Source organism: Gopherus flavomarginatus, chromosome 7 (assembly GCF_025201925.1).
Source record: "Gopherus flavomarginatus isolate rGopFla2 chromosome 7, rGopFla2.mat.asm, whole genome shotgun sequence".
Lineage (NCBI taxonomy): Eukaryota > Metazoa > Chordata > Testudines > Testudinidae > Gopherus > Gopherus flavomarginatus.
The window spans coordinates 63,015,862-63,040,536 of record NC_066623.1 but is presented as its reverse complement, the minus strand read 5'-3'; the positions used below and the strand labels follow the sequence as shown (position 1 = coordinate 63,040,536).

Below are 24,675 nucleotides of genomic sequence, written 5' to 3'. Positions count from 1 at the left end.
GATAAACCATTTGGGAATCGGAGAAAAAAAAAGAAAAAAAGAAAGGCAAGAAAGCTTGTTTTTTATTCACAGATTGGAAGAGGATAACAAGTCTACCTGAAGGACATAATGGCACTGATTGTTTCTAGTCAGTAACTATAGATAATGCTTTCTTTAATAAATCTGTTTTAAATGCAATACATTTGATATTTATTCATCCAGCACATGTAAAAGATATATTTTTATTAATTAAATAAAACCAATTTTAAAATGCTGTTTGTGCATTAATTGAATTTCAATTTCCATTCAAATGCAGCTTGACATAAGTCACAAGTAAAAAAAATTAATGCTCTAGCAAATAAGAAATGCATCATTCACCATTTTCTAAGATCATAAAAATGTAAAAAACTACAAATCTGAATACATATATATTGAACTATATAATTGCTTAAATGTGTATTGATTCAGTGTATCATCCAGAGTGGCAAAAAGAAGCACCAAATTTAGTGTGATGGCTCTATGTAGTTACAAATCAACGTGTTTTAAGGTTAATGAGAATCAATCTCTCTTAGGAAGAATAAAAAATAGTTACATGCCTGCTCTGCAACTGTTGTTCAAGATGAGTTGCACATGTCCACTTCACTTCATTGTCTGTACACCAGAGTACTTTTTCCCCCCATAGCAGTACCCATTGGGTACTTGTACTGCTTGGTGACAGGTTAAAGAGCAGAGCCATCACAACCTCCTCCCCTCAGTTCCTTCTCATACTAGAAGCCACCATACATAATGGCTCCAGTGTAAAGGGGAGAAGAGCAGGTTATGAAATGGACACATGTAACACATGTTGAACAACAATTACTGAACAAGCATATATCTTTTTCCCTTCAAGTGCTTGCACTTGTCCATTTTAATTGGGTAACTCTCAAGCAGATCCTGATGAAGGAGGGTATCACTGTCTACCTCAACACAGACTGCACCACTATTCTCCCAAACTTAGTATCATCTCTGGAGGGGAGATGGCATAAGGGTCATCATATAAACCAAAGACCACATGGCAGCCTAGCAAGTGTCAGTAATAGGAACATGACCCAGGAAAGCTGCTGAAGCCACCTTAGTCCTTGCAGAATGGGCTAACATTTTGTGAGGAAGAGATACATGGGCAATATTGTAATAAGCAAATGCAAGTGGAAATCCAGGAGCAGATTGTCTGGGACGTTATTGATTTCCCTTTCATATAATAGTAAATGAAACAAACAGCTGAGGAGATGCCCAAAACTCCTTAATTCTGACAAAGTAAAAAGCTAAAAGTTCTTTCAAGGTCTGTAGCTGCTCTTCATCTTTACGAGAATGGGAAAGAATGTCAGCAAAAAAAAGTCTGGTTCAAATGAAAGTCCAAAACCACCTTGGCAAGAAATTTGGGGCGATGATGTAAGGCCACTCTGTTGTAAAAAGTCGAATGGGAAGGGTCGGTCATCAGTGCTCACAGCTCAGCAACTCTCAGTCGAGCTCATAAAAACAAAAACAAAAAAAAAACCCCACAACTTTAATTAAGAGATGAGACAATGATCACGTGGCCATGGGCTCAAAAGGAGGTCCCATCAAACCTGAAAGAACTGAGTTCAAATGCCGGGAAGGGACTGGATCTTACACAGGAGGGAAGACAGTCTGCCCAAACCTTTCAAAAAAACTGATAAAATCATAGGGTTGGAGAATACAGACCTGCCACCTAAAGGTGGGCTAGTCATTGAGATAATTAAGAGTACACTTTGCTGCTGTCAGGTTCATTTGTTTTAGGTGAAGGAGGTAATCCAGATTCACCTAAATAAGAGTACTGGACCATGAGGTACTCTCAGTGGCGGATTAGCTACTGGGTCGACAGTGGTGGAGCTCTGGCCACCAGGTGGGGCGAGGGACCCCCCCGCACCCTGGCAGAAGTGCCGGGCAGCCAGGGCAGGGGAAGCCCCTGTGCCCAAACCCTGGCTGTGGCCCCAGGACTGGAGAAGCTCTTGTTCCCTGCCGTGGACCAAGGGCTGGGGGAGCTCTCGCTCTCCCCACTGCAGCCCTGGGGCTGGGTGTGAGGAGGGGAAGACACAGAGCTTCTCCAGTCTTGGGGGGGAGGGGAAAGAAAGGAGCAAATAGGTTGCAGGACTGCAGCGAGGAAGGGGGAAAGAATGGGCAAAACAGGGTGGGGTGTGTCTCTCCCCCGCCCCCGCCACACACTTGCTCTGGCCCAGGACTCTCGAAACCTTAATCCGCCTCTGTATCAGGTGCCAGGACCAAAGAAAGTTGTTCTATTTCATGAAATATGTACATCTGGTAGAAGACGACTTTCCATTATGCAAAATGCACACAGTCTGAACTGCCACCAAAACAGGGAAACCTTTGATGATCTAACCACTGAGCGCATCCAGGCAGTGAGATGCAGGCTCAAAGGGGATTCATATTCTGGCTATGATCCTATCAGATTATGTATGGAGGGAATTGGATCCCAAAAAATAGATGTTCAATAGGTTTGAGAACAAACATTGACCAGACCAGGCAGGCACTATCAAAATTAGGATGGCATGGTCCTGTCTGAGTTTGGCACTACCTTCAGCACTGTTGGGATGGGGGGGGAAAAAGCATAAAGAAGTCTTCTGTTTCGACATCAGAAAGGCAACCGTTAATGACCCTGGGCAGAGGCCTCCCCTGGAACAGAATTAGTGACACTTCTTGTTCTGATGGGTGGTAAACAAGTCGAAGTCTGGTAATTCCAATTCAGAAAAATTAACTTTGCAACATGAGGTATGTGGGGCCAGTCATGGCCTCTGCTGAATGACTGGCTGAGTCAGTCCACTAGTGAATTGAGAGCCCAGGAGATGAAATACTTGCAGGTATTTTCCATTCTTGATGCAGAAATTCCAAAGACCCTTCACCAAGAAGCACTGGACATCAGATGTGGCCCCTCCCTATTTGTAAAAGTAAAACATCACCACAGCACTGTTTTGAGAACCTGCAAGGAGCAGCCAGCTATATGAGAGAGAAATATCTGATAGGCTAGTATACAGCCCAAAGCTCCCTGACACTGAGTTTGTAAGCTCACAGGATGTGCTCCCCAGCCAAGAATGAAGCATCTGTGACTAGAGTCACTGATGGTCAAGCAGGAGTAAAGGGAACCCTGGTGCTTACATTGATTGAGTCCATCCACCAATTCAGGGAGAAGAGAACAGTTGCAGGCATATGAGTCAGCATGCCCAGCGGATGTCGGGAGCAATGGTGAATTGACTTCACCTTAGGGTCATGCAGAGGTGGTTGAAGTCTGGCATGCTGGGTCACATACGTGCAAGCTGCCATGTGTCCTAAAAGTCTCTTACAATTCCTCACTGTTACACAGAGATGTGCCCGGAATTCTGCTTGAAACAAATATGCCTCACTGTGGTTGAATCGAGAACTGCCCCTGCAAATTTTATCTTCTTTGCAGGGGTGAGACCTAGTTGGTCTTTGTTGATTAGCAGGCCTAAAACTTGAAAGAGACAAGACCTTCTGCACCCCTTCTTCCACCTGGTTCTTGGACTGTCCAGGGAGCAACCAGTTATTCAAGTACAGATACACCTAAATGCCCACCCTTTGAACATGTGCTGCCACCACCACCATGCACATTGTGAAAACTCAGGACAGGGGCAGAGGACAAGCCAAATGGAAGAAATGTGAACTAATAATGGATATCTGCCAGAACAAATCTTAGGAACTTCCTGTGACTCTGGTGAAGGACCATACCTCCTTTAAGTCAAGGGTAGCAAGCCAGTCGTTGAGAGATAGGAATGGAATAATAGAGGATTAGAAATTTTTTCTTTATGAACTGATTGAGATTCTGCAGGTCCAGAATGGGCCTGAGGCCTTCCTTGGACTTCAGAATGAGAAAATACCAGGAATAAAATTCCTTCTCTTGATGTAGCGGCCATAGAAGAGACTGTCCTTCCTGAATTAGTACAGTCTCAGGAGAGGGATCCCTGAAAAAAGAGACAGAAAAGGTGGACGGGAGAGTGGAATAGATGTGATTTGTAGAATATATCCCATTTGCACCGTGCTTAGAATCCACCTGTCTGACATGATTCCAAGTAGTACAGCTGGAAGCCAAAGGGAAGGGAACTCTCTAAGTGGTTTGGTGCTCTTGGCTGAGTCAGACTGTTTGGAAACTGACAGCCGTCTCACTGTCACAGATGTAGAGGCAGAGATGGAGGTCTCCTCCTTTGGAACTTGTCATGTACGTATGTCTTTTAGAAGTGTTAGGCTCCCTCACCAGGTAATATGATGGATAGCTCTGATGCAGAAACTTCTCTTTGTAAGGACACAGGGACTAAAACCCAGGTCTGCAGAGCCTGGGATGCCTATAAAGTCTCACAGTGCCATTGGGAGACCAACCAGAGGCACAGCCAGGGAACACTATGGAGAGTAAACACTGCAGAAAATACCGCACAAGAGATCCAGAGTGATGGTACCCTGCACCTCTCAGATTGGCCAAGTGCCCTATTTAACCCCATGGGTTGCCCTGGGCAACCTCATAGACTTCAGCCTGCTGCAATGCCAAACTCTGCTTGATCTCCTGTGTCCAACTCCAGCCTTACTCTCACCCTGATTCCTGACTCTAGCCTGCTACAGCCTCTGATCTCCAGCCTCTGACTGCAGCCTGACTGACCCTGACTCTTGCCTCCTGATTCCAGCCTTGTACTACTTCTGATCTCTGATCCCAGCCTGATTCTGACCCTGGCTCTTGCTTACAGAACTTGGTTTTTGCAATTCCTCCAAATCCTGTCTGGTGACTACTGTTGCTGCTGCTTACAACTCAGCCCAGCTGTAACCACTAGGCAAGATCACTTATGCCACAATCTTTTTCAATTTTTATAGCAGGAGTATAAATACCCAAAGATTTCAGGATTGCCGAGGAATCTTTTAAAGAGTGCAGAGTCTCAGCTATTTTGCCAGAGAACAGACTTGAACCCTCAAAGGCAAGCCTTCTATAGTATGCTGCACTTCAGTCGGAATATCCAGTGCTTGCAGCCACAAACCACAACGAATAGCAATGGCCGCTGCCATCAGTGGAGCTGCTGAGTCTGCTTCATCCACTGAAGCTTGTGGAGAAGACTGGGCATCCAAACAATTATATTAATTAATAAACACCTTAAATTCCTCTTTGACATTGTTTGGTAACTTGTCTTGAGACTCAGACATTGCATTCCAATTTGAATAATCGTATCTGGCAAGCAGCATCTGATAATTTGCAATTCTACATTGTCCTGCACAGTTGGTATCACATGGGTTGGTACCAAAGCTGTCGGATCTGGTACCTGGGAGTTATCCTGCCTGAGAGGTGAAGCAGGCACTGACAAGCACAAGAGGTCCTGTGTCACTGCGTATGTCTAACACCTAGTTGGTACTGACAAAACAGCCTAAGGAACAGAAATCAGATGAAGTAGGCAATGGAATCTGTCTTGACAGAGCCCCTTGAGATGCTGGAGTCAACCACTCAACACTGCAGGAACATTGTACAGTGTTCACCTCCTAACCTCACCTTCTAACCTCAGAACTTGATTTATCCTTAAGGGAGTCTGACCATTTAGCCCTCTAAAAGGAAAAACAAAACAAAAAAAAAAAACCGACTTCAGTATTTCACAGTACAGAGCAAAGCTCAACACCACCACCAAGACAAAAGAATAGGTAAATGGAAACCTAAAATGGGTACAGCTAACTAACTAACTAACTAACACACAGAGAAAACATGAAGAGCTCACACATGCTCTGACCACCAATCATAGGCGGTAAGCAGAAACAGGGGCACTGGGGCATCTCTGCCTTTCATGCTCCCGCTAAGCAGCACCGGTGCATGGAGGGCACATGTGTTGCCCAGTTGGGTACCACTATGGGAAAATATGTTACCTAGCTCCAGTGCACTGTGCACTGGCACACACTTAAGTGGAATGGACATGTGCAAGCACCCAAAAAAGAATTAAGAAACGCAAATGCAAAAACAAGACTTAAGCCAATGATTTAAGATCAATCCACCCTGCTGTGCACCCAATGAAGATGTGATGGACTGAGCTGAATTCTGTTCTGCCTAATACAACAAAAAATTATCCAAGTTCCAGCTGGAGAATCTTTATTACTCATGAGGCTGTAAGAAGTCAAAAAGAGTATAGATAAAATTTTAGAGTATAGATCACAGCCTGAGTTTAATAGAGCCACACAGTGTAAGAGTCATCTCTTAACTCAGATTGTGCTAACTTAACATGGAATCATTATGGACAGTCTCCCCATACTCATGTTTGTCTGGATTTCCACTGCAAACACTAATCTGGCTCCCACACATTAAGTTTGCACAAATTAAACTAGTTCCCGTTAGAGAACTCATTTCCACTTTCTGAAATGGTATTGATTTTGTCCAGTCTTCATCTGAACCACCTTTTCAGGATCCCTTCAGGGAGATCAGTTGCTGAAAATTACATTTCAATTCCTAGTGTAGCCAAAGCTAGAACCAAGTCACAAAAATCAGCAGGAGAATTAGACCAAAGTCAATCCCTATCCACACACGCTGTAATACATACTACCACCACCTTCACCATGTATGTACAACTAGATCTCTGCTCTGTTCCCACACAAAATGTGATTATTAAGTCTTCAGTTACTTTATGCAGCACCAGTAATATTAGCAGCGGTTTTCCAGCAAATTCCAGTTTTAAGAAAATTAAGAACTTGAATTAATTCTACTTAAAGTGTTACGGTTAGAAAAGTGTTTTTAATTATTCCTTTATACTACAAAGGAGTTACATCGAGTGATTTTGCTTCTCAAAAACAAACAAAAAAACCCTTATTTCAATCACATATAAAAGTGATGGTGTGTAGTCTCCTCCCCACATACAGAATTCATCAATCTTGAAAACAAAAACATGAAATGCAGATGTAACTCACGTGCACAGTATGACAAAAGCTTGAGGGAAAAGACGCTGATACTGCAAGCAGCATTGTAAAACACGATCATCATTGTTTTCATCACTCAATCCATCTGCAAATTTAGCAAACACAATGGCAATATATTCAGAAATAATCAGGCTTCATGAGCAATATCTTAATATATTTATTAAGATACTGTATTCAAACACTTTGTTCAAGCAATGGAGAGATGTGTGGTCTAAGCACAGATCTGAGATACAGGAATTCCTGAGTTCTACTAGAAACTACTACTTTCTTGCTTTGCAACTTCAGGCAAGTCGCTTACACAGCTCTGTGATCAACTAGGTTGCAGTCAGCAACTGAAGACAACACACAATCCATACCTAGCTTGGTAGGATGAAGTAACTCCCCACAGCCTGTTTATAAAGTGAAGACACAGCTGGAATTGAGAACGCTGTAACAAACAAATTTATCGGTAACATGGTAGAGAGTGAAGTACTAGTTTTTTATTATAAACTATGCATGTACTAAAATTTGTTCAAAAAATCTTTTACTACTGATTAAGGTGTATTTGATAGGTTCATGCTGAAAAATATAGGTGATATTTTTCAGAAAGATACCTACCCATCACAAAAGATTGAGAAATATATAGGGCCTGATTCTTCACTCCATTACACCAGTTTTATGCCAGCATAACTCAGACATTAATTAACAGTATAAAATTGGTGTGACAGGGTGGAGAATCAGGTCCATAGTGAATAATAGTCTGATGGCCACTGAAAGTTGTTAGTCAATTTTAATAGGGAAATTGCAAAGGTAAAAGTGAAGATTATATTAAGCCCAGAAGTAGATGCTAATGCTCACACTAGTGAAGCTGTGAGGACCATTCAACCAAGAAATAAATGTAACTATGTACATAGCTTACATATTTTCTGAGAGGCAAGCTGCATGGATTGCCCCCACAGCTTTGAATCTTGGTTTTTGAGACAAGTGTAGATGAACTGAACTGCAGGGACAGCTTTGTGCCGAACATGTTGTAGTACTTTGCCTTTCTTCAAGTTGTCCAGTTCTTGTAGAACCACCCAGGGAATTATCAGTGCAAGTCTGCAAATGCCTAGAAAATACAAATTTAAAAAAGAAAAATCTGCCAATTGAACTACAGTAGGTTCCATTTTAACGTGAACATAGTTCCCGAGGTTCGTGTGTATTAGCAGATTTCTGCATTACTGGGCAAGACCCATTTCAAATCAGAAGTTAGCTTCCTTAACGTTAAATTCAATATAAACACTCATTCAGTGGGTTATCTTAAAAGTGACGACATGCAAAAGTTGAGGAGTAAACAATTTTTATCACATTACTGTACCATATTTTGACATAATTGTTGTGGTAATCCTGTCATGCTGTTTACCACACAATGAATGCCACACTGTGTGATGCTTGATGCTAAAATAAAAGTCACTGAGCAGTAGAGGAAAAGGGAATACTGATATGTTCACAAATGATGATTATATAACCAAATTCTAATTAATAAAAGGCAACAATGGTTTGCAAAGACTATTATCCAATAACACCATCTCAGTGATAAACGCTATGGACACTGGACAGAAGTTTTACTGGCCTACATTTTCAATGAACTTTGTTAAAAAAAATTCTTTAAAAATACGTACTAAAAGCTTTGGTATTAAAACTGGAATATACCAGACACACAATGAATACATTGGAAAGTGAATGACTATTCTGTCAATGCTATATACATTGGCCCTATTCTTTATCTCTGGCACTTACATGATCAGACCTTATAAAGAGATAGCCCCATTACGCTATAATGTATGTGGTGTATGTTTCCAATTGGTTTGCATTATAAGTCACTGTTCATTAGCTCAGAATGTTAGAAGCACCCTGAGGGACTTCACTGGGTGCATGCTGGTATCTGCAGTCTTAGTCCCTCTAGCAGTACAGATCTAGAATTCAGCAACATACTAGAGGCAGTACTGAAAGCAAGGGGTTGGATGTCAGAACTCCAGGTGTATTATTTCCAGCTTTGACCTCAATTTTTTTTCCCTGACAACTTTTTTCCTGCCTTGATAATACTTATCTTACAGACAGGATAATCTGTTCTTGTATCCTCAGCTGTGTCATGAGGGTTAAACAAAGTGCTTTGAGATCTTTATATTAAGGTGCAATAGAAGTGCAAGATACTTACTATTAATAATAGATCAAACGCTTAAGTCCCTACTCTGCCCTTACCTCAGGTAAACTCTTACTGACTTTTTACAGCATCCAGTATCAGGTAGAACCAGACCTAGGGGTTTTTAGAAAGCAAGGATTCCTGAAACTTATGTATGCAGAAGAGTTTAAAATTTGTAATAAGAAGTTCAGTTTTCATTACAGTAGATATGTACATAATAGGCTCTGCTTTCAGATGTCAGTTTCCTTAATAGGAAGCCTACACTCTGAATTTAGACTCTCATGGACAGGTATTTACATGTGAAAATCTAAGTGTCCAAATGTGGGATCTGGATACCTCGTTAAGGAGCCCAGTGTTTGAGAGTTAGCCTCAATATGTATGAAGTTATTTTTCCATTATGCACATTCCAGTACAGTGTGTTAGGCATTGTCCACATGCATGGTATAGCCCATACCCTGAAGAGCTTACTATACAAACATGAACCTGCTGATTGCCCCTCTTCTATAGGGATTGTAAAAGCATCCACATACCTGGTATATCTCTAGTTTTCAAAGTCATGATAAACTGAAGGTGACTAATCATTATGTTGGTGTCAATCACTATCAAGAGGTTCGAACCAGAAGTAGCACTTGCTGTAGAAGAGAACACATAATTCATTCTTTTGCATTCCTTACTTAGGTCACTTATTACTTTTAAATGTTGTCAGTGTCGAAGCAGATAGAGAAACCTCCTGACAACTTTACAGATGACATACCAGCTGGAATATCTGCATTCTCTTCTGGAAGATCTATTTCCATACTTGTCAATTCTCCACAAGTCTGCACGACTGGTAAAGCTATCTTTTTGTCAATACGAGCAGCATGCAAGTCCTCTATTATTTGCATCTATGGCAAAATATGAATACATAAAATAAGAGGTGAGTAAGCTCTTTAAAAAAGTTGTCTGATAGGAACAAACATCTTTAGTATCATTGCTGATGTTTTCATGCCATTCTTAGCATTAGTTAATTTTTAACTGGTGCAGCAAATTTAAGAGTATGAGCATCTGCAGCCTATACCCAAATACAGGAAGTCCAAGGTATGGCCTAAGAGTTTCATTTGTGACCACATTTATAACCAATAGTTAACAGGCTTGATCTGTTCCTTACTACAGAGGCCGAAAGTGCTCTGCTAACAACAGTTCTTTAGGAACATTGCTCTTTATCAGTGGTTCTCAACCAAGGGGACACAAACCGTGGGGGAGTACACAGAGGTCTTCTAGGGCGGTACATTTACCCATCTAAATATTTCCCTAGTTTTACAACAGGCTACATAAAAAGCACTAGCCAAGTCAGTACAAACTAAAATTTCATACAGACAGACAATGACTTGCTCTATATACACTATACCCTGAAATGTAAGTATAATATTTATATCCCAATTGATTTTATAATTATATGTTAAAAATGAGAACATCAGCAATTTTTTAGTAAGAGTGTGCTGTGACACTCTTGTCTTTGTATGTCTGATTTTGTAAACAAGTAGTTTTAAGTGAGGTGAAACTTGGGGATACTCAAGACAAAATCAGACTCCTCAAAGGGGAACAGTAGTACAGAAAAGGTTGAGAGTCACTGCTCTATTTCTTTCCTAAAAAAAGGTAAAGGGACGCTGGAAAGTAAAGTTGATGGGATTTGCAACCAAATATTCTGACCTCACTTTCCAACATGGAAGCAAGAAGTCTAAAACTAGGTTGTACCACGTAAACTTGTTTCAGAAAGCCCTTGACAGGCACAACAAACTAAGTGGATTTTTTAGTACTTAAGAGATACCAGGGCTACTAGGAAGGAAGTGGCATAGCAACAGTGCAGAATGTCACAGTTTGAAGATACAGTTGTTTAAACTAAAATAGCACAAACCTCTTGGTCTGTCTCTGTAATGTGAATGGCTTGATGGGAGGCAGAAGGGCATGGGACTTCAGAGCTCTGTTGAGAAATAATGCCAGAAATAAGACATTTACAAGAATTCAAGCACTTGCTACCTCATGACAAACTTTGTGACCTGACAATAAAATGAATGTTCTATCCAAATACTACCTTTGCAGTAGTATTATAAAGAGTTAAGAATGCAGTGTGCATATGGAAAAGAGCAGAGAGTACTATTTAAATTAGCACAACCCTAATGATACAAAAACATGTTAAGATGCTTAAAAAAAAAAAAAGTAGACAAGTGTCTTGTATGAATGAGGTGGGGATCAAATTCTTCTTAGTTGTGGCCAAACATAAGCCTACAGCTCCATATGCAGAGGCAGAAGATATGAACAGTTATCTAGAAACCACCATTTCAAAAACACAAAACAAAAAACAAAACCAAAAAATCCACCACACAGCCTATTTGTCCACTACTAATTTGTTCAGCATTTTATTACTTTACCTGTCTTAAATGTAATGGTATGACTTCAAAAGTCCTTCCTTCAGTTCTTGAACTAACAGTTTTGCTGGAATCAGAATGCTGTTTTTTCTCTTTAAGATACTGCCATTCCTTAGATGTTGCAGTTGAATAAAATAATGGTATATGTTTAGTATCATGATGATTTTTGTTAGATAGTTCTTTGGAGTTTTCTAGGTGTTCTTTATTCTTACAAGTCTTCAATGATGTGTGTGATATATTAGTGGAGAAATTGCCATCTCCTGCAGTCTTTGGAAAGGTGGCTGAGGACTTTTTCAGAATTCTGAAATCATCACTCAATTTTTTTGATCCATGCAACTTCTTACTCAGCAAGTCTGTAGGAAAGGTAGCTACCTTTAACTTCTCCAGCATAGTTTGTTCAACTCTAGCCTTTAGTTTGCTGAGCTCAGTTTTCTCTTTCTTCTTCTTCCTCACCAAGTCCTTCTGGATTGCAAAACTATGCCGCACCATTTTCCCTCCTGTTCCAACATTGTCAAAATAGTGGTCTTTTTTACAGATTTCCCTGCTAGTAGGGACCACACCAGAATCACTTTGGTTTTTCTCTCTTCCATGTTTAACATCATGATGTTTAAACTGTATAGATATCCTTTTTCGCTTCTCAGTTTGAATCAAAACAGCACTGATTGTTTTGCTATCGTTTGAAGACTCTCCTTGGAACCCTTCAATAGTGCCTTGTGGAACATAGGAACTTTGCTTTCGTTTCTTCTCTTGAACATCTTTATGTACTTTGAATCTGCAGAAATGTTACACAAATGGAAATTATTAAAAGAAGAGTCACAATATAGCTTAACATGACTGAAATCAACAAAGAGAAGCCTGCCCTACACTGTTACTGTACTTCTTCACCCAGCTACTTACTGCTAAGGGTGTCTACACTATGGGATTATTCCAATTTTACAGAAACCGGTTTTTTAAAACAGACTGTATAAAGTCGAGTGCACGCAGCCACACCAAGCACATTAATTCAGTGGTGTGCATCCATGTACCGAGGCTAGCATCAATTTCTGGAGCGTTGCACAGTGAGTAGCTATCCCATAGTTCCCGCAGTCTCCCCCGCCCATTGGAATTCTGGGTTGAGATCACAATGCTTGATAGGGCAAAAACAGTGTCGCGGGTGAATCTGGGTAAATGTCACTCAATTCTTCCTCCATGAAAGCAACAGCAGACAAACATTTCGCGCCCTTTTTCCCTGGATTGCCCTGGCAGACCCCATAGCATGGCAATCATGGAGCCCGTTTAGCCTTTTTTCACTGTCACCGTATGTGTACTGGATGCTGCTGACAGATGCGGTACTGCATTCATTTGCCTTTGCAAGGTAGCAGAGACGGTTACCAGCCCTATTGCACCATCTGCTACTGTCATGGATGCTCCGGGCTGGCCTTGCTGAGGTCGGCCGGGGGCGCATGGACAAAAAATGAGAATGACTCCCCAGGTCATTCCCTTCGTTATGTTTTGTCTAAAAATAGAGTCAGTCCTGCCTAAAATATGGAGCAAGTCTACTAGAGAACCAAAGAGCACAGCCGCTCCGAGTCAGAGCCCCAGATATCCCGCAGAAGTGATGAGCTGCATGCCATTCTAGAGGGTGCCCCTGCAACAACCCCACCCGTTGCTTCCCTCCTCCCACACCGCTCCTGGGCTACCATGGCAGTTATCCCCTCATTTGTGTGATGAAGTAATAAAGAATGCAGGAATAAGAAACACTGACTTCTTAGTGAGATAAAATGAGGGGGAGGCAGCCTCCAGCTGCTATGATATTCCAGGCAGGACATTAAACGGTGTGGGGGAGAGAAGCGCAGCCTCCCGCTGCTATGACAGTCCAGAATCTCCATTAGATGTGAAGGGGGGGGGTGAGAAGAAGAGCACAGCCTCCAACTGCTATGATGAGGACGGTTACCAGCCCTACTGCACCGTCTGCCAGGACTGAATCTCCAGGAGACAAAGCTTAAAGAAGGGAATGACCGGGAGTCATTCCCATTTTTGTCCAGGCACCGCCAGCCAACCTCACCAAGGCCAGCCAGGAGCACTCACAGGATTATGATGAGGACGGCTATCAGTCATATTATACCGTACCATCTGCCACCGGGGAGGGGAGGGGATGCTGCTGTTTAGTGCTGCAGCACTCCATCTACCAGCAGCATCCAGTAGACATACGGTGACATTGAAAAGAGGAGAGAAAAGATTTTTTTCCCTTTTCTTTAAGGGGGGCGGGGACGGGGTAAATTGACAACCTATACCCTGAACCACTGGCGACAATGTTTTTGACCCTTCAGGCATTGGGAGCTCAGCCAAGAATGCAAATACTTTTCAGAGACTGCAGGAACTGTGGGATAGCTCAAGTCCTCAGTCCCCCCTCCCTCCCTCCATGAGCATCCATTTGATTCTTTGGCTTTCTGTTACGCTTGTCATGCAGTACTGTGTTGAGTCTCTGCTGTGGCATCGGTCTATCATAGCCTGGAGATTTTTTCAAATGCTTTGGCATTTCGTTTTCTGGAACGGAGCTCTGATAGAACAGATTTGTCTCCCCATACAGCGATCAGATCCAGTATCTCCCATATGGTCCATGCTAGAGCTCTTTTTGGATTTGGGACTGCATGGCCACCTGTGCTGATCAGCGCTCCACGCTGGGCAAACAGGAAATGAAATTCAAAAGTTCGCGGGGCTTTTCCTGTCTATCTAGCCAGTGCATCCGAGTTCAGATGGCTGTCCAGAGCGGTCACAATGGTGCACTGTGGGATAGCTCCCAAAGGCCAACAACATCGAATTGCGGCCACACTAACCCTAATTCGAAATGGCAATACCAATTTGAGCGCTACTCCCCTCGTCGGGGAGGAGTACACATATCAATATTAAGAGCCCTTTATACCGAAATAAAGGGCTTTGTTGTGTGGACGGGTGCAGGGTTAATTTGGTTTAAAGCTGGTAAATTCGGTATAAATGCATATGTAGACCAATCCTAAGTATTTGAAATTTCATTAACGTTGATCCTTTAAAAGAGTTTGGGGGGGATGAGGGGGGAGATTTTTGCTGCTCATGGACATGCTTTGCTCTCATTGTTTTTACATCTTGCATAATTTTCTTAATTTGCCAAATGTTGACAATAAAAGGTGACAGTAAGGTCACTGTCTACATTGTACCAGCCTAGTATAATTACTACAATACAGCAGTCACCTCAACATTGTTACGACATTGTTCAGTCTTATAGCGTAGGCAAGATTAGTTAAAATGCTATTCATATTCCGGAGCTGAGTTTGCTGAAATCCAAAGATATAGCACTCAGGTTCTGTCTGCACTGTGGGGAATCTGTCTGCACTGTGGGGAATAGTGTAGTAACCAGTTCGTACTTATAAAATAGATGAGACCCAAATCTAGCTACTGCATGCACTGCAGTTTCAGCCCTGAACAGAGATTCTTAATCAGGGCAAAATGTCTATAGCAGTCTTTTTATTTTTATTAAAAACCACACAATGCAACAGTAGGGTGTGTAATAGTTTTCAAATATTTATGCCCATAACACTTTTTGCATCTGTGTTCAGTCACAGTCACCCACCATGCTTCAGTCATGCTAGGGGTAGCCAAAAGCAGAGTTCTGTCTAGCACAAATGGGGGGAGGGAGGGAATGCCCCCTTTGCAAATGAGCCCCAAGATATGCTAAAATGATTATAGTTCAACATGTTCAAAAATTTAGTCAAATATTGTTCCACTGGAGACCAATAAAAACCACTGAAAAACTAGCTAATAGAAATCCTAATAGGCCCATTAGATATCATAAAAGTATAAACATTTAGTCAACAATAACTGAGAAATTCACTTAACATATGAATTCATAAGTCAGCCAAAGAGCACATTTGCCATTCCACAACTTGAATAATTTCTCAGCGCCTGTAACCTTGAAAATTACTTGAAGCATCAAGTTGTTATTGTTACCCAGGGTTCTTTCTACCCAGAGCTCTTGGCAACTTTTACTCTGTACGAGGTGATGTAGGGGCAGCTCCAGGAACCAGCAAAGCAAGCAAGTGCTTGGGACAGCCCATTTGCAGGGGCAGCAGGGATCCAGCATGGGAGCTCAGAACCAACACGGGGCACTGGGAGCTGCAGTTCCTTGGTTAGCTCCCTGCCTATAGAGCCAGCCCTGGAGCAGGGAAAGAACTACATTTCCCAGCATCTCCTTGGCCACTACCAACAGGCAAGGAAGGGGGAGGGAGTGAGGTAGCTAAGGCCTCATGCTGCAACTTGCTGTGAATGGAGAGCAGCACTGTGAAGGGCAGGGATATCATATTTTAACATTCAAAAAACAGGACACTCCATGGGGTGGGAGGGTAGCCCCACCCTGTCACCATCCACTCCCTCTGACTACCTCCCACAGAAACCCCAACCCATCCAACCCAACCCCCGCTCCCTGATCACCCCCTCCCGGGACCCCACCCTCTATCTAAGCCTCCCTTTTCCTTGTTTCCAACTGCCCCCTCCTGAGACCACCCCCCAACTTGCCCCCTAGAACCCCACCCCCTACCTGTCCCCTGACAAACCCCTGGGACTCCCATGCCTATCCAACCGCTGCTTGTCCCCCGACTGCCGCCCCCGAACCCCTGACCCATCTACCACCCCTGCTCCTTGTCCCGTGACTGCCCCCTCAGAACCCCCTACCCCTTCTCCAACCCCCCAGCCCCCTTACCATGCCACTCAGACCAGCGTGCTTGGCTCTGCGCAGCGCCAGACACATTGCTGCAGACATGCTGCCATGCTCCCCTGCGGAGCCACGGCCCCCCCACTCAGTTTGGGCAGCTGTTACTTCATTTCTCCCAAATCAAATATACTGATCCACTGTAACTGGCTGTAGAAAAGTAGGATAAAATTGGGCAAGAAATGCTTCCCAGTGGTTATTAGGACTGGAATTGCTATTTTCAACAGCCATTGCCTTTTGTTAGTTTAAAAGGAAGACAGTGATATTGCACTGGCAAATTCCCCATAGAAACAAAGAGTAGAACAAAAGAATAAGAAAAGCACCTCAACTTTTCCTCATTTATGGAGGACAGTCTTATAATATGCATCCAGATATCCTCCAATCATACAAGCTGAAAATTGTTCCACTTTACTGCAGTTCTGTAACCATATGGGAACCAATCCTGTCTGTGTTCTGTGCACATCCAAAATTCCTGCTGAATGACCTGCCCCGGGAGCAAGTTACAAGTGACCCAGGGCTGCGGCAGCAAGAGGTGGGGGGGAGGGGGGGAACGGTGGGGCAGCAGGGGGGAGAGCCCACGGCTGGGGTGGCAGGGGATGTGTGTGTGGGGGCAAATGGTGGGAGGGGGAGGGGGAAAGCAGAGCGCCCAGGACCGGGGCAGCAGGGGGGTGTGGCGAGGAGCCCAGGGCTGGGACAGGGGGGCAGCCAAAAATTTTTTTGCTTGGGGCAGCAAAAAACCTAGAGCCGGTCCTGGGTGGTGTCAGGAAATAGATCTGGGAGACACGGCCATCCGACCGATAGATGGCTGGCACAAACAGGACAACACAAGAGTGCTTTCACTTAAAAAGCTAAAGTTTAGTCTCAAGCACTTATACACGTCTGCAACAAGTTAGTAAAAAAACCCCAACCCTCGACAATTAAGGAGTGCTCAAACAAGTAAGAGTGTGGCTCTTGAGAGGCACAGCGGCAGTCCGTCTGCTGGTGGGGAACAGAAGATGCATCCAGAGGGAGAGTCCAGGCTCAGAGAGTCCCGCTACTTCAAACTTTTCCCCCTTATTTTATACATTAGTAACACAGTGACATGTCCCTTAAAGAAAACTTGTTAAGCTAGCAGTTTCAATGGTCAAGCAAGAGGTCTTCTTCTGATTATTATTGATTAACCAAGTGTGACTTTTTCCCCCCCATAATTTGCGGCCTTGAGACCCTGTTAGACACATTCCTGAGGGCACATTCTCTCTTCTAAAAATGCGTGTATCAGCAACTTCAACACAATTCTTATCAGGAAGGACGCGGGGTAAAGCTGCCCTTTCTGTAGCACTCAAAATCCCCTCCCCTCCTGCCTTGGTCAAGTTGCGCTTGCTATATGGCCACTTTACAGCCTGCTGACTTGGCTGCTTTTAGCAATAAGCAATAGTGACTTCAGGCACTTTACTTGTTTGCTGAACATCTCCCCATACGTTATGACAACTGGATTGATTTGGGGCTACCTAGAGCCAACAGAAATGGAAAATGAAAGATATTATACTTAATGCAAAATCCTCCTCTAAATTACACTATGGCTCTCTACTGTTTTTTGCTTTCGTTCCATGCCCAGTACTTCTGCTGACATCTACAGAATAACATACAAATACAGACACATTCCTATTACGAGGCCCACTATTCAGAATGAGGAGGATAACACTGTCCCTGGTCTCCAGGGAGCAGTGGAAGGGTGCCATTCCTCTCTTGTTCAATGGTAAGTAGCACAAATTTATAGTGAATTTAAAAATAAAATTTTAAGGACCTCATCTCTTAATTGCCATCACAACCTGACTGACTTAGGCAGAGTCCATTCATGGACGCAAATGGAAATGTTTTATCTATTAAGGCAGCCCAGTTCTCCATCACTGCACAAGTAAAAAACCCAATATTTTGCTAAAATACTAAGCATTATCTTGTTGATTTTTTTTTAAATGGTTATGTTTAGTGACAAAGTAAGCATTTACCTTTGAAATTCTAGCTGTCCTTTTATGTTACAGATTCCTGTCTCTTCTGATTTCTGAAAAAAGGAAAAGAAAAGAAAAGTTAACAGGAACCACTAAATTCCAGTAAAATGTGTTACTATGATCTATCACTAGATGCATTCAAATTTTGACTAGCTAAACTCAAACAAATTGGCCATCTACTCCATTACAATGTATTTGCTTCACTGTATTCTGCTACATTTTAAGAAGACACAAGGAACAAATGAGCAACAGCATACAAACAGACCTGAATTACAAAAGAGAAACGAAGTATAACTGATTACAGATCTTTCAATACATGCATATCCTATATTCTACAAAGAAACCAGTAGATAAAGAATACACATTATCCAAATTGTTTCCTAGAATCTTCTATCTAGTCTAGAACAGAGTTTTGACAACGTTTGGTCACAATCATATTAGCCAGCCAAGATGCATTAGAAAGTTGCTTTTTTTTTTTTTTATTATTTTTTTTTTAATAAAAACAGAGTTTCAACAGTTTCCTGAAATGAGTAAGAGTTCTGAAGTCTTCTCTACATTGCAGGAAGTTTTCCAAGAACTCACCACCATTGTGGTGGTAGACAGCACCCTATCCAGGCTGGGGCTTCCAACACTGCTAACTTCAATGAGTCTGAATAAGTTAGCAACAGCTGAAAAGTTTCCCTAGTGTGGAGGCCTTATACAAACTGAGCATCAGACCTGGTCCCTGTGCACAATCAGGTCAACCTAACATCCTACTGTATATTCTGTCGACCTAGCTACTGCCTCTTGGATTTACTACAGCAATGGAAAAATCTCTTCCATCACTGTAGTAAGAGTCTACACTACAGTAGTACAGCACAACAGCCGCTGTAATGCTCGTAGGATACACATGCACTTAGAATTTACTCCAAGTTTACAACAGAGCTATCTAGTCATCAGATCAAGTTCAACATGACTAAAATAGAGCTAGCTCTTAATCCTCAACTCCCTTCTCAAACTCTGTGAACAATGCAACCATCCCGCCGTTTACCGAGGCCTGTAACTTAGACATCATATTTGACTGAGATGTCTCTAAGTCCTCATATCCAGACTACATCTAAACCTTGCCAATTCTTTCTGCATAACATCTGTAAGATCCAGGTTTTTCTATCCATCCATGCAGATTTTTAAAAAAACCTCTTATCCACGCTCTCATCATCTTGATTATTGTAACATCCTTTTCTTTGGCCCTGCCTTGCTCAGCGCCATTCAGAATGCTGCTGTATAGATCATTTTCTTTTCTTCATCACTTTGACCACATCACCGTTCTTCACATCACTTCAGTGGTTCTCCCCATCGCTATTACACAAAGTTCTTTGTCTTTACTTTCAAAGGTCCTTCTCTACTCCACTTATCACTTTTCATTTACTAGCAAGATGTCAGCTCCTACCTCCAATCAGACCATGAAGCCAGCCTTCATTGTCCACTAGTTACATTTTGAAACAAGCACATTGTGTTTATTCACATCCAGCCCCTCATGCTCAGGGGGATCCCATAAACAGTTGCAAAATTATCTCATTCAAATCCCGCCTTATAATTCTCCTTTCCATGACAGTTACAAAAAGATGACCATAGTTAGGCCACTGGTGTGCTGAGACCACTATCATGCTCACCAATATTGTTTCATTATGTCCTTGTACATCATTGGTTTATACTCATCTGCTGTCATCTCTTGTTTTATGCTTAGACAGTAAGATCTTTGTGGCTAGGGCCACCTTTTTGTTCTGTGTTTGTACAGAGCCTAGCACAATGGAGTCCTAGTCCATAGATTCAAGGATTCCAATGCCAGAAGAGACCATTTTGATCATCTGACCTCTTGCATAACACAGACCACAGAACGTCCTTAGAATAATTCCTAGAACATATCTTTTAGAAGAACATGCAATCTTGATTTTAAATAATTGTCTGCGATGGAGAATACAATATGATCCACGGCAAACTGCTCCAATAATTACCCTCGCTGTCAAAAATTTACATCTTATTTCCAGTCTGATTTTGTCTAGATTCAGCCACTGGATTGAGTTACACCTTTCCCTGCTAGAGCAAAGGGCCCATTATCGAGTACCTGTTCCCTATGCAGATACTTATAGGCTGTAATCAAGTTACCTCTCAACCTCATCTTTCTCAAGCTAAATAGATTGAGCTCCTCATTATAAAGGCATGTTTTCTAGTCCTTTAACCATTCTCATGGCTTTTCTCTGAACCTCCTCCTCCAATTTACCAACAACATTCTTTTTAAACTGTGGGCTCCAGAACTGGACAAAGTATTCCAGCATTGGTCACAGCAGTGCCAAATATAGAGGTAAAATAATCTCTCTGCTCCTACTCAGGATTCCTGTTTATGCAACCCAGGATCACATTAGCTCTTTTGGTCACAGTACCACATTGGGGCTATCCATCAAAAAACCCCAAATCTCTTTCAGAGTCACAGCTTCACAGGATAGAGTCCCCCATCCTGCAAGTATCAATTACAGTAACTCCTCACTTAACATTGTAGTTATGTTCCTGAAAAATGCAACTTTAAGCAAAACAATGTTAAGCGAATTCAATTTCCTCATACGAATTAAGGTAAATGAGGGGGTTAGGTTCCAGGGAAATTTGTTTCACCAGACAAAAGACTATATATTATACACACACACAGACACACACACACACACAGTATGAGTTTTAAACAAACTATTTAATACTGGTACACAGTGATGATGATTGTGAAGCTTAGTTGAGGTGGAGGAGTCAGAGGATGATGAACTAGCAATTGGCTGAGCCCTCAAGGGTTAACTCTGACTCTGCAAGGCAGCAGGAATGGAGGGAGATATAAGCATTTCCCTTAAGTACACTGCCTTGTTAATTAGATCAGCTTGCTGAGACTGCAGCTGCTGCAAGCCCCCTCTGTCCTGAGCCCTGCACTATGGAAGATGGGGTAAGCGGGGTGCAGGATCAGGGGGGAGGGGGACACCCTGACATTAGACCCCCCCTCCCTTCATTCCCCCCAGTACAGCAAACAGGAGTCTCGGGGAGCAGCTCCAAGGCAGAGGGCGGAGGACACAGCTGAACAGCAGGCAGCAGCTGCACAGGGAACTTAAGGGAGCAAGGAGCTGATAGAGGGCTGCCGGTCCACCCTGGTTCCAAGCCCCCACCAGCTAGCTGCAAGGGCCTGCTCTTCCTGCAAGCAGCAGACAAAGCAGGCGGCTGCCAAACAAAAGGAGCATTACACAACTTTAAACAAGCATGATCCCTAACTGATCTGCAACGTAACAACATTAACCGGGACGACTTTAAGTGAGGAGTTACTGTACATTCTTTGTTCCTAGATGTATACATTTAGCTGCATCAAAAAACAGATATTGTTTGCTTGCGCCTATTTTACCAAACAATCCAGATTGCTCTGAATCAATGAGCTGTCTGCTTCGTTATTTACCACCAATTTATGTCACCTGCAAATTTTCAGTGGTGACTTTTATTATTATTAATGACTTGGAAGAAAACAGAAAGTTAAATAGTACAGGGCCAAGAACCAGTCCCTGTAGTACACCACTAGAAACATACCTACTCGATGGGGATTCCCCACTGATAGTTACATTTTGAAACCTATCAGCCAGATTTTAATCCATTTAACGTGTGCCACATTAAAAATCAAAATATCATGTATATCATGCAGTACCAAGTCAAATGCCTTAGAGAAGCCTAAATCTATTACAACAGTATGTCATTATCAACCAAACTTGTAATCCAAAAAACAATCAAGTTATCTATTTTCCATAAACCCACATTGATAGGCATTAATTATATTACACTCTATTAACAGCTCTATTATCTGGCCAAGGATCAATGTCAGGCTGACAGGTCTACAATTACCCTGGTCATCCCATTTAAGAACGGTCATACTGGATCAGACCAAATGTGATCTAGCTCAGTATCCTGTCTTTTGACAGTGGCCAATGCCAGGTGCCCCAGAGGGAATGAACAGAACAGGTAATCATCAAGTGATCCATCCCCTGTTGCCCATTCCCAGCTTCTGACAATTACACTTTTTAAATACTGGAACAACATTAACTTTCTTCCAGTCTTCTGGAACTTTCCCAGTGCTTCAAGATGTATTGAAAAAAAATGAAAATTAATGGTTTGGCAAGCTCCTCAGTCAGCTCTTTTCACTTAAATGCAGGTTCTGGACCTGCTGATTTTAAAGTGTCCAACTTCAGTGGCTTTTATTTAGCATCCTCCAGAGATATCAGTGGAATGGAAAGTGTTATCTATATGTTGAAACTATACATCAGTTTTTTCCTTTAAATACAGAACAGAAATATTTATTGAATACTTTTGCCTTACTATTGATAATTCTACCATTTCCATCTAATAATGGTCCAATACCACTGTCAGGATTCTTTTTCTGTCCTTACATTTTTATTTTTAATTTCTTTAATTTAAACATGCTCTTTCCTTAGCTCTGCTGGCCATTGATTTCTTGTGTTTCTTGGTAGAAAATTGATAAGGAAAGCAATTTATATTAATGACTATCAACTTCCTCTTTCCTCCATTTGTTTTTAATGCACTATGTATCTGCCTTCACTTCTCCTCCAAGCCAGATCGTTGTTTTAAACCAGCATGGATTTCTTCCTCAATTGTGGCTTTTTTGGCATTTAGTAAGGTGTTCTTAAAATGATTCCTAATCATCACTCACATTTTTCTGATTAACATCCCATGACTAGGGCTCCTTTGAGGTTAGTTCTCATGCAGTCACTGGGACAACAGTGGCAAATCTGGCATATTATGCAGTTAGGGTGACCAGACGTCCCGATAAAGTCGGGACTGTCCCGATATTTAGGCATTTGTCCTGCACCCCGACCAATGTTTAGTCAGGATGCAATTTGTCCTGATATTTCATGGCACTCTGCTTTTTTTTTTTTTTTTGGGGGGGGGGGAGAAGGGGAGCGCTGCTGGTGCCCGCCCCCCCGACACACACACACTATGTGTCCCCATATTTTCTTCCTCTCATCTGGTAACCCTATATGCAGTAGGATTCCTGTGAGGGACAGGATTCTGTTGAAGCCATCCAGCCATCGTGTTATGTTTTCCTGGGCATCTTTTCCATTCTCCTTTCATTGGCTTAAAGTCAAAGATGATTCTTGCAGGGAAGATGGTAGGCATTCAGAGCAGATGACCAAATCGTCTTTGAGAGCTTTGGGTGACCATTTGCGACAGCAGGACCTGTTTAGTTAGAAAACAGATCTCTTCATTTGAATTTAAATTTGTACCATCAGAGGTTTTCAATCATTCAGATATGCTTCGTCTGAATGGAGTCTAATTTCTTGGAAACAGCTGGTCCAGCACTTTTTAAACAGTTCTGCAGGAATTCCAGTTTCCTGATGCCTTATTTCTGTAGATTTTGACAACAGTACATTAGCAAAGATCATTTTATGCAGAATAGGTCAAGTTGGCAGCAGCCTTAATGTCAGGGTCCAAAGAAACTGGGGGGTGCATTTAACAGCTGGCTGAAGTAGTCATTCCAGCATGTCATGCACTCCATTTCTGTATTGATTAGCTAACCAGAACTGGAGTAGACTGCACCAAGTGAACCACCTCTCTCATCAATAAGGTCATGCATGTGTTGATATAAGGAAGCAATATTGCTCCTGGCAGAAGCTTCCTTGAGTATGCCAGCTTTGGCTTCCATAAAAACTTTGCAATCAGTGTGTATTACTTTATTATAAGCACCATTTACCTTATGATACGTGACCATATCACCTCTCAGACAAGTTGTATGACACTGTTCAATGCTGGTTAAGATATTAACAGAGATCAAGAGTTTCTTGGCTCTTTTTTGGGACCAACAACAGTCATAGTGACATAGGTTACCAGGGCTCTGAAGTTCATCCAGGTGGACTTGCTGTTAGTCTACTCTGGCAGGGTCTCAACCCAATTCAAGATTTCAGTGGTTTCAAATCCTATTGATTTTTAGGTTAGATAATTAGAATTTTGGTAACCTTTTTATTCTACAAAAGGAAGTCTGCAGAGACTAAGATGTGGTCAGCATTACCAATCTCAGCAGACCAACAAGTTCTGCGGTTGCTGATAGGGGTATGGAACCTACCCTGATTATTTTTGTTGATCTTCTCTAAACCTTTTCCAATTCTAATACATCTCTCTTAAGATGAGGCAACCAGAACTGCATGCAGTTGTCTTGGGTTCCTACATAGCATAGGGCTGTTATTATTTGTCTCCTTCCTGCTAAGTTGCAGAAGTTTACTTCTAAATATAAGAGGCATCACAAAATATACCATATTACCCTCACAAACCCTTAATTTTTGATTATATAGAAAGTCTCACCTTTTTTTGAAGGAGTGCTCTGCAGGGTGTATTTTTAAGTTATAACTGCAAAATTAGCATTTGGTGTAATAAAATTGTAAAAAAATTAGTTTAAGATGACCAAGAGTTTGC

At 42.1% G+C, this 24,675-nt stretch overlaps 1 protein-coding gene across 3 annotated transcripts in view; it reads right to left on the bottom strand.

Moving 5' to 3' along the window:
• SWT1 (SWT1 RNA endoribonuclease homolog) overlaps nt 1-24,675 on the bottom strand; it is a 92,515-nt gene that overhangs the window by 56,455 nt on the left and 11,385 nt on the right. For all 3 annotated transcript variants that reach the window (XM_050961388.1, XM_050961389.1, XM_050961390.1), the window contains 7 exons: nt 18,202-18,254; nt 11,500-12,268; nt 10,986-11,051; nt 9,846-9,975; nt 9,622-9,723; nt 7,829-8,017; nt 6,922-7,015 (listed from right to left, as the gene is read on the bottom strand). In XM_050961388.1, coding sequence (XP_050817345.1) covers nt 6,922-7,015; nt 7,829-8,017; nt 9,622-9,723; nt 9,846-9,975; nt 10,986-11,051; nt 11,500-12,268; nt 18,202-18,254 — 1,403 coding nt within the window. The remainder of the gene's footprint in view (nt 1-6,921; nt 7,016-7,828; nt 8,018-9,621; nt 9,724-9,845; nt 9,976-10,985; nt 11,052-11,499; nt 12,269-18,201; nt 18,255-24,675) is intronic.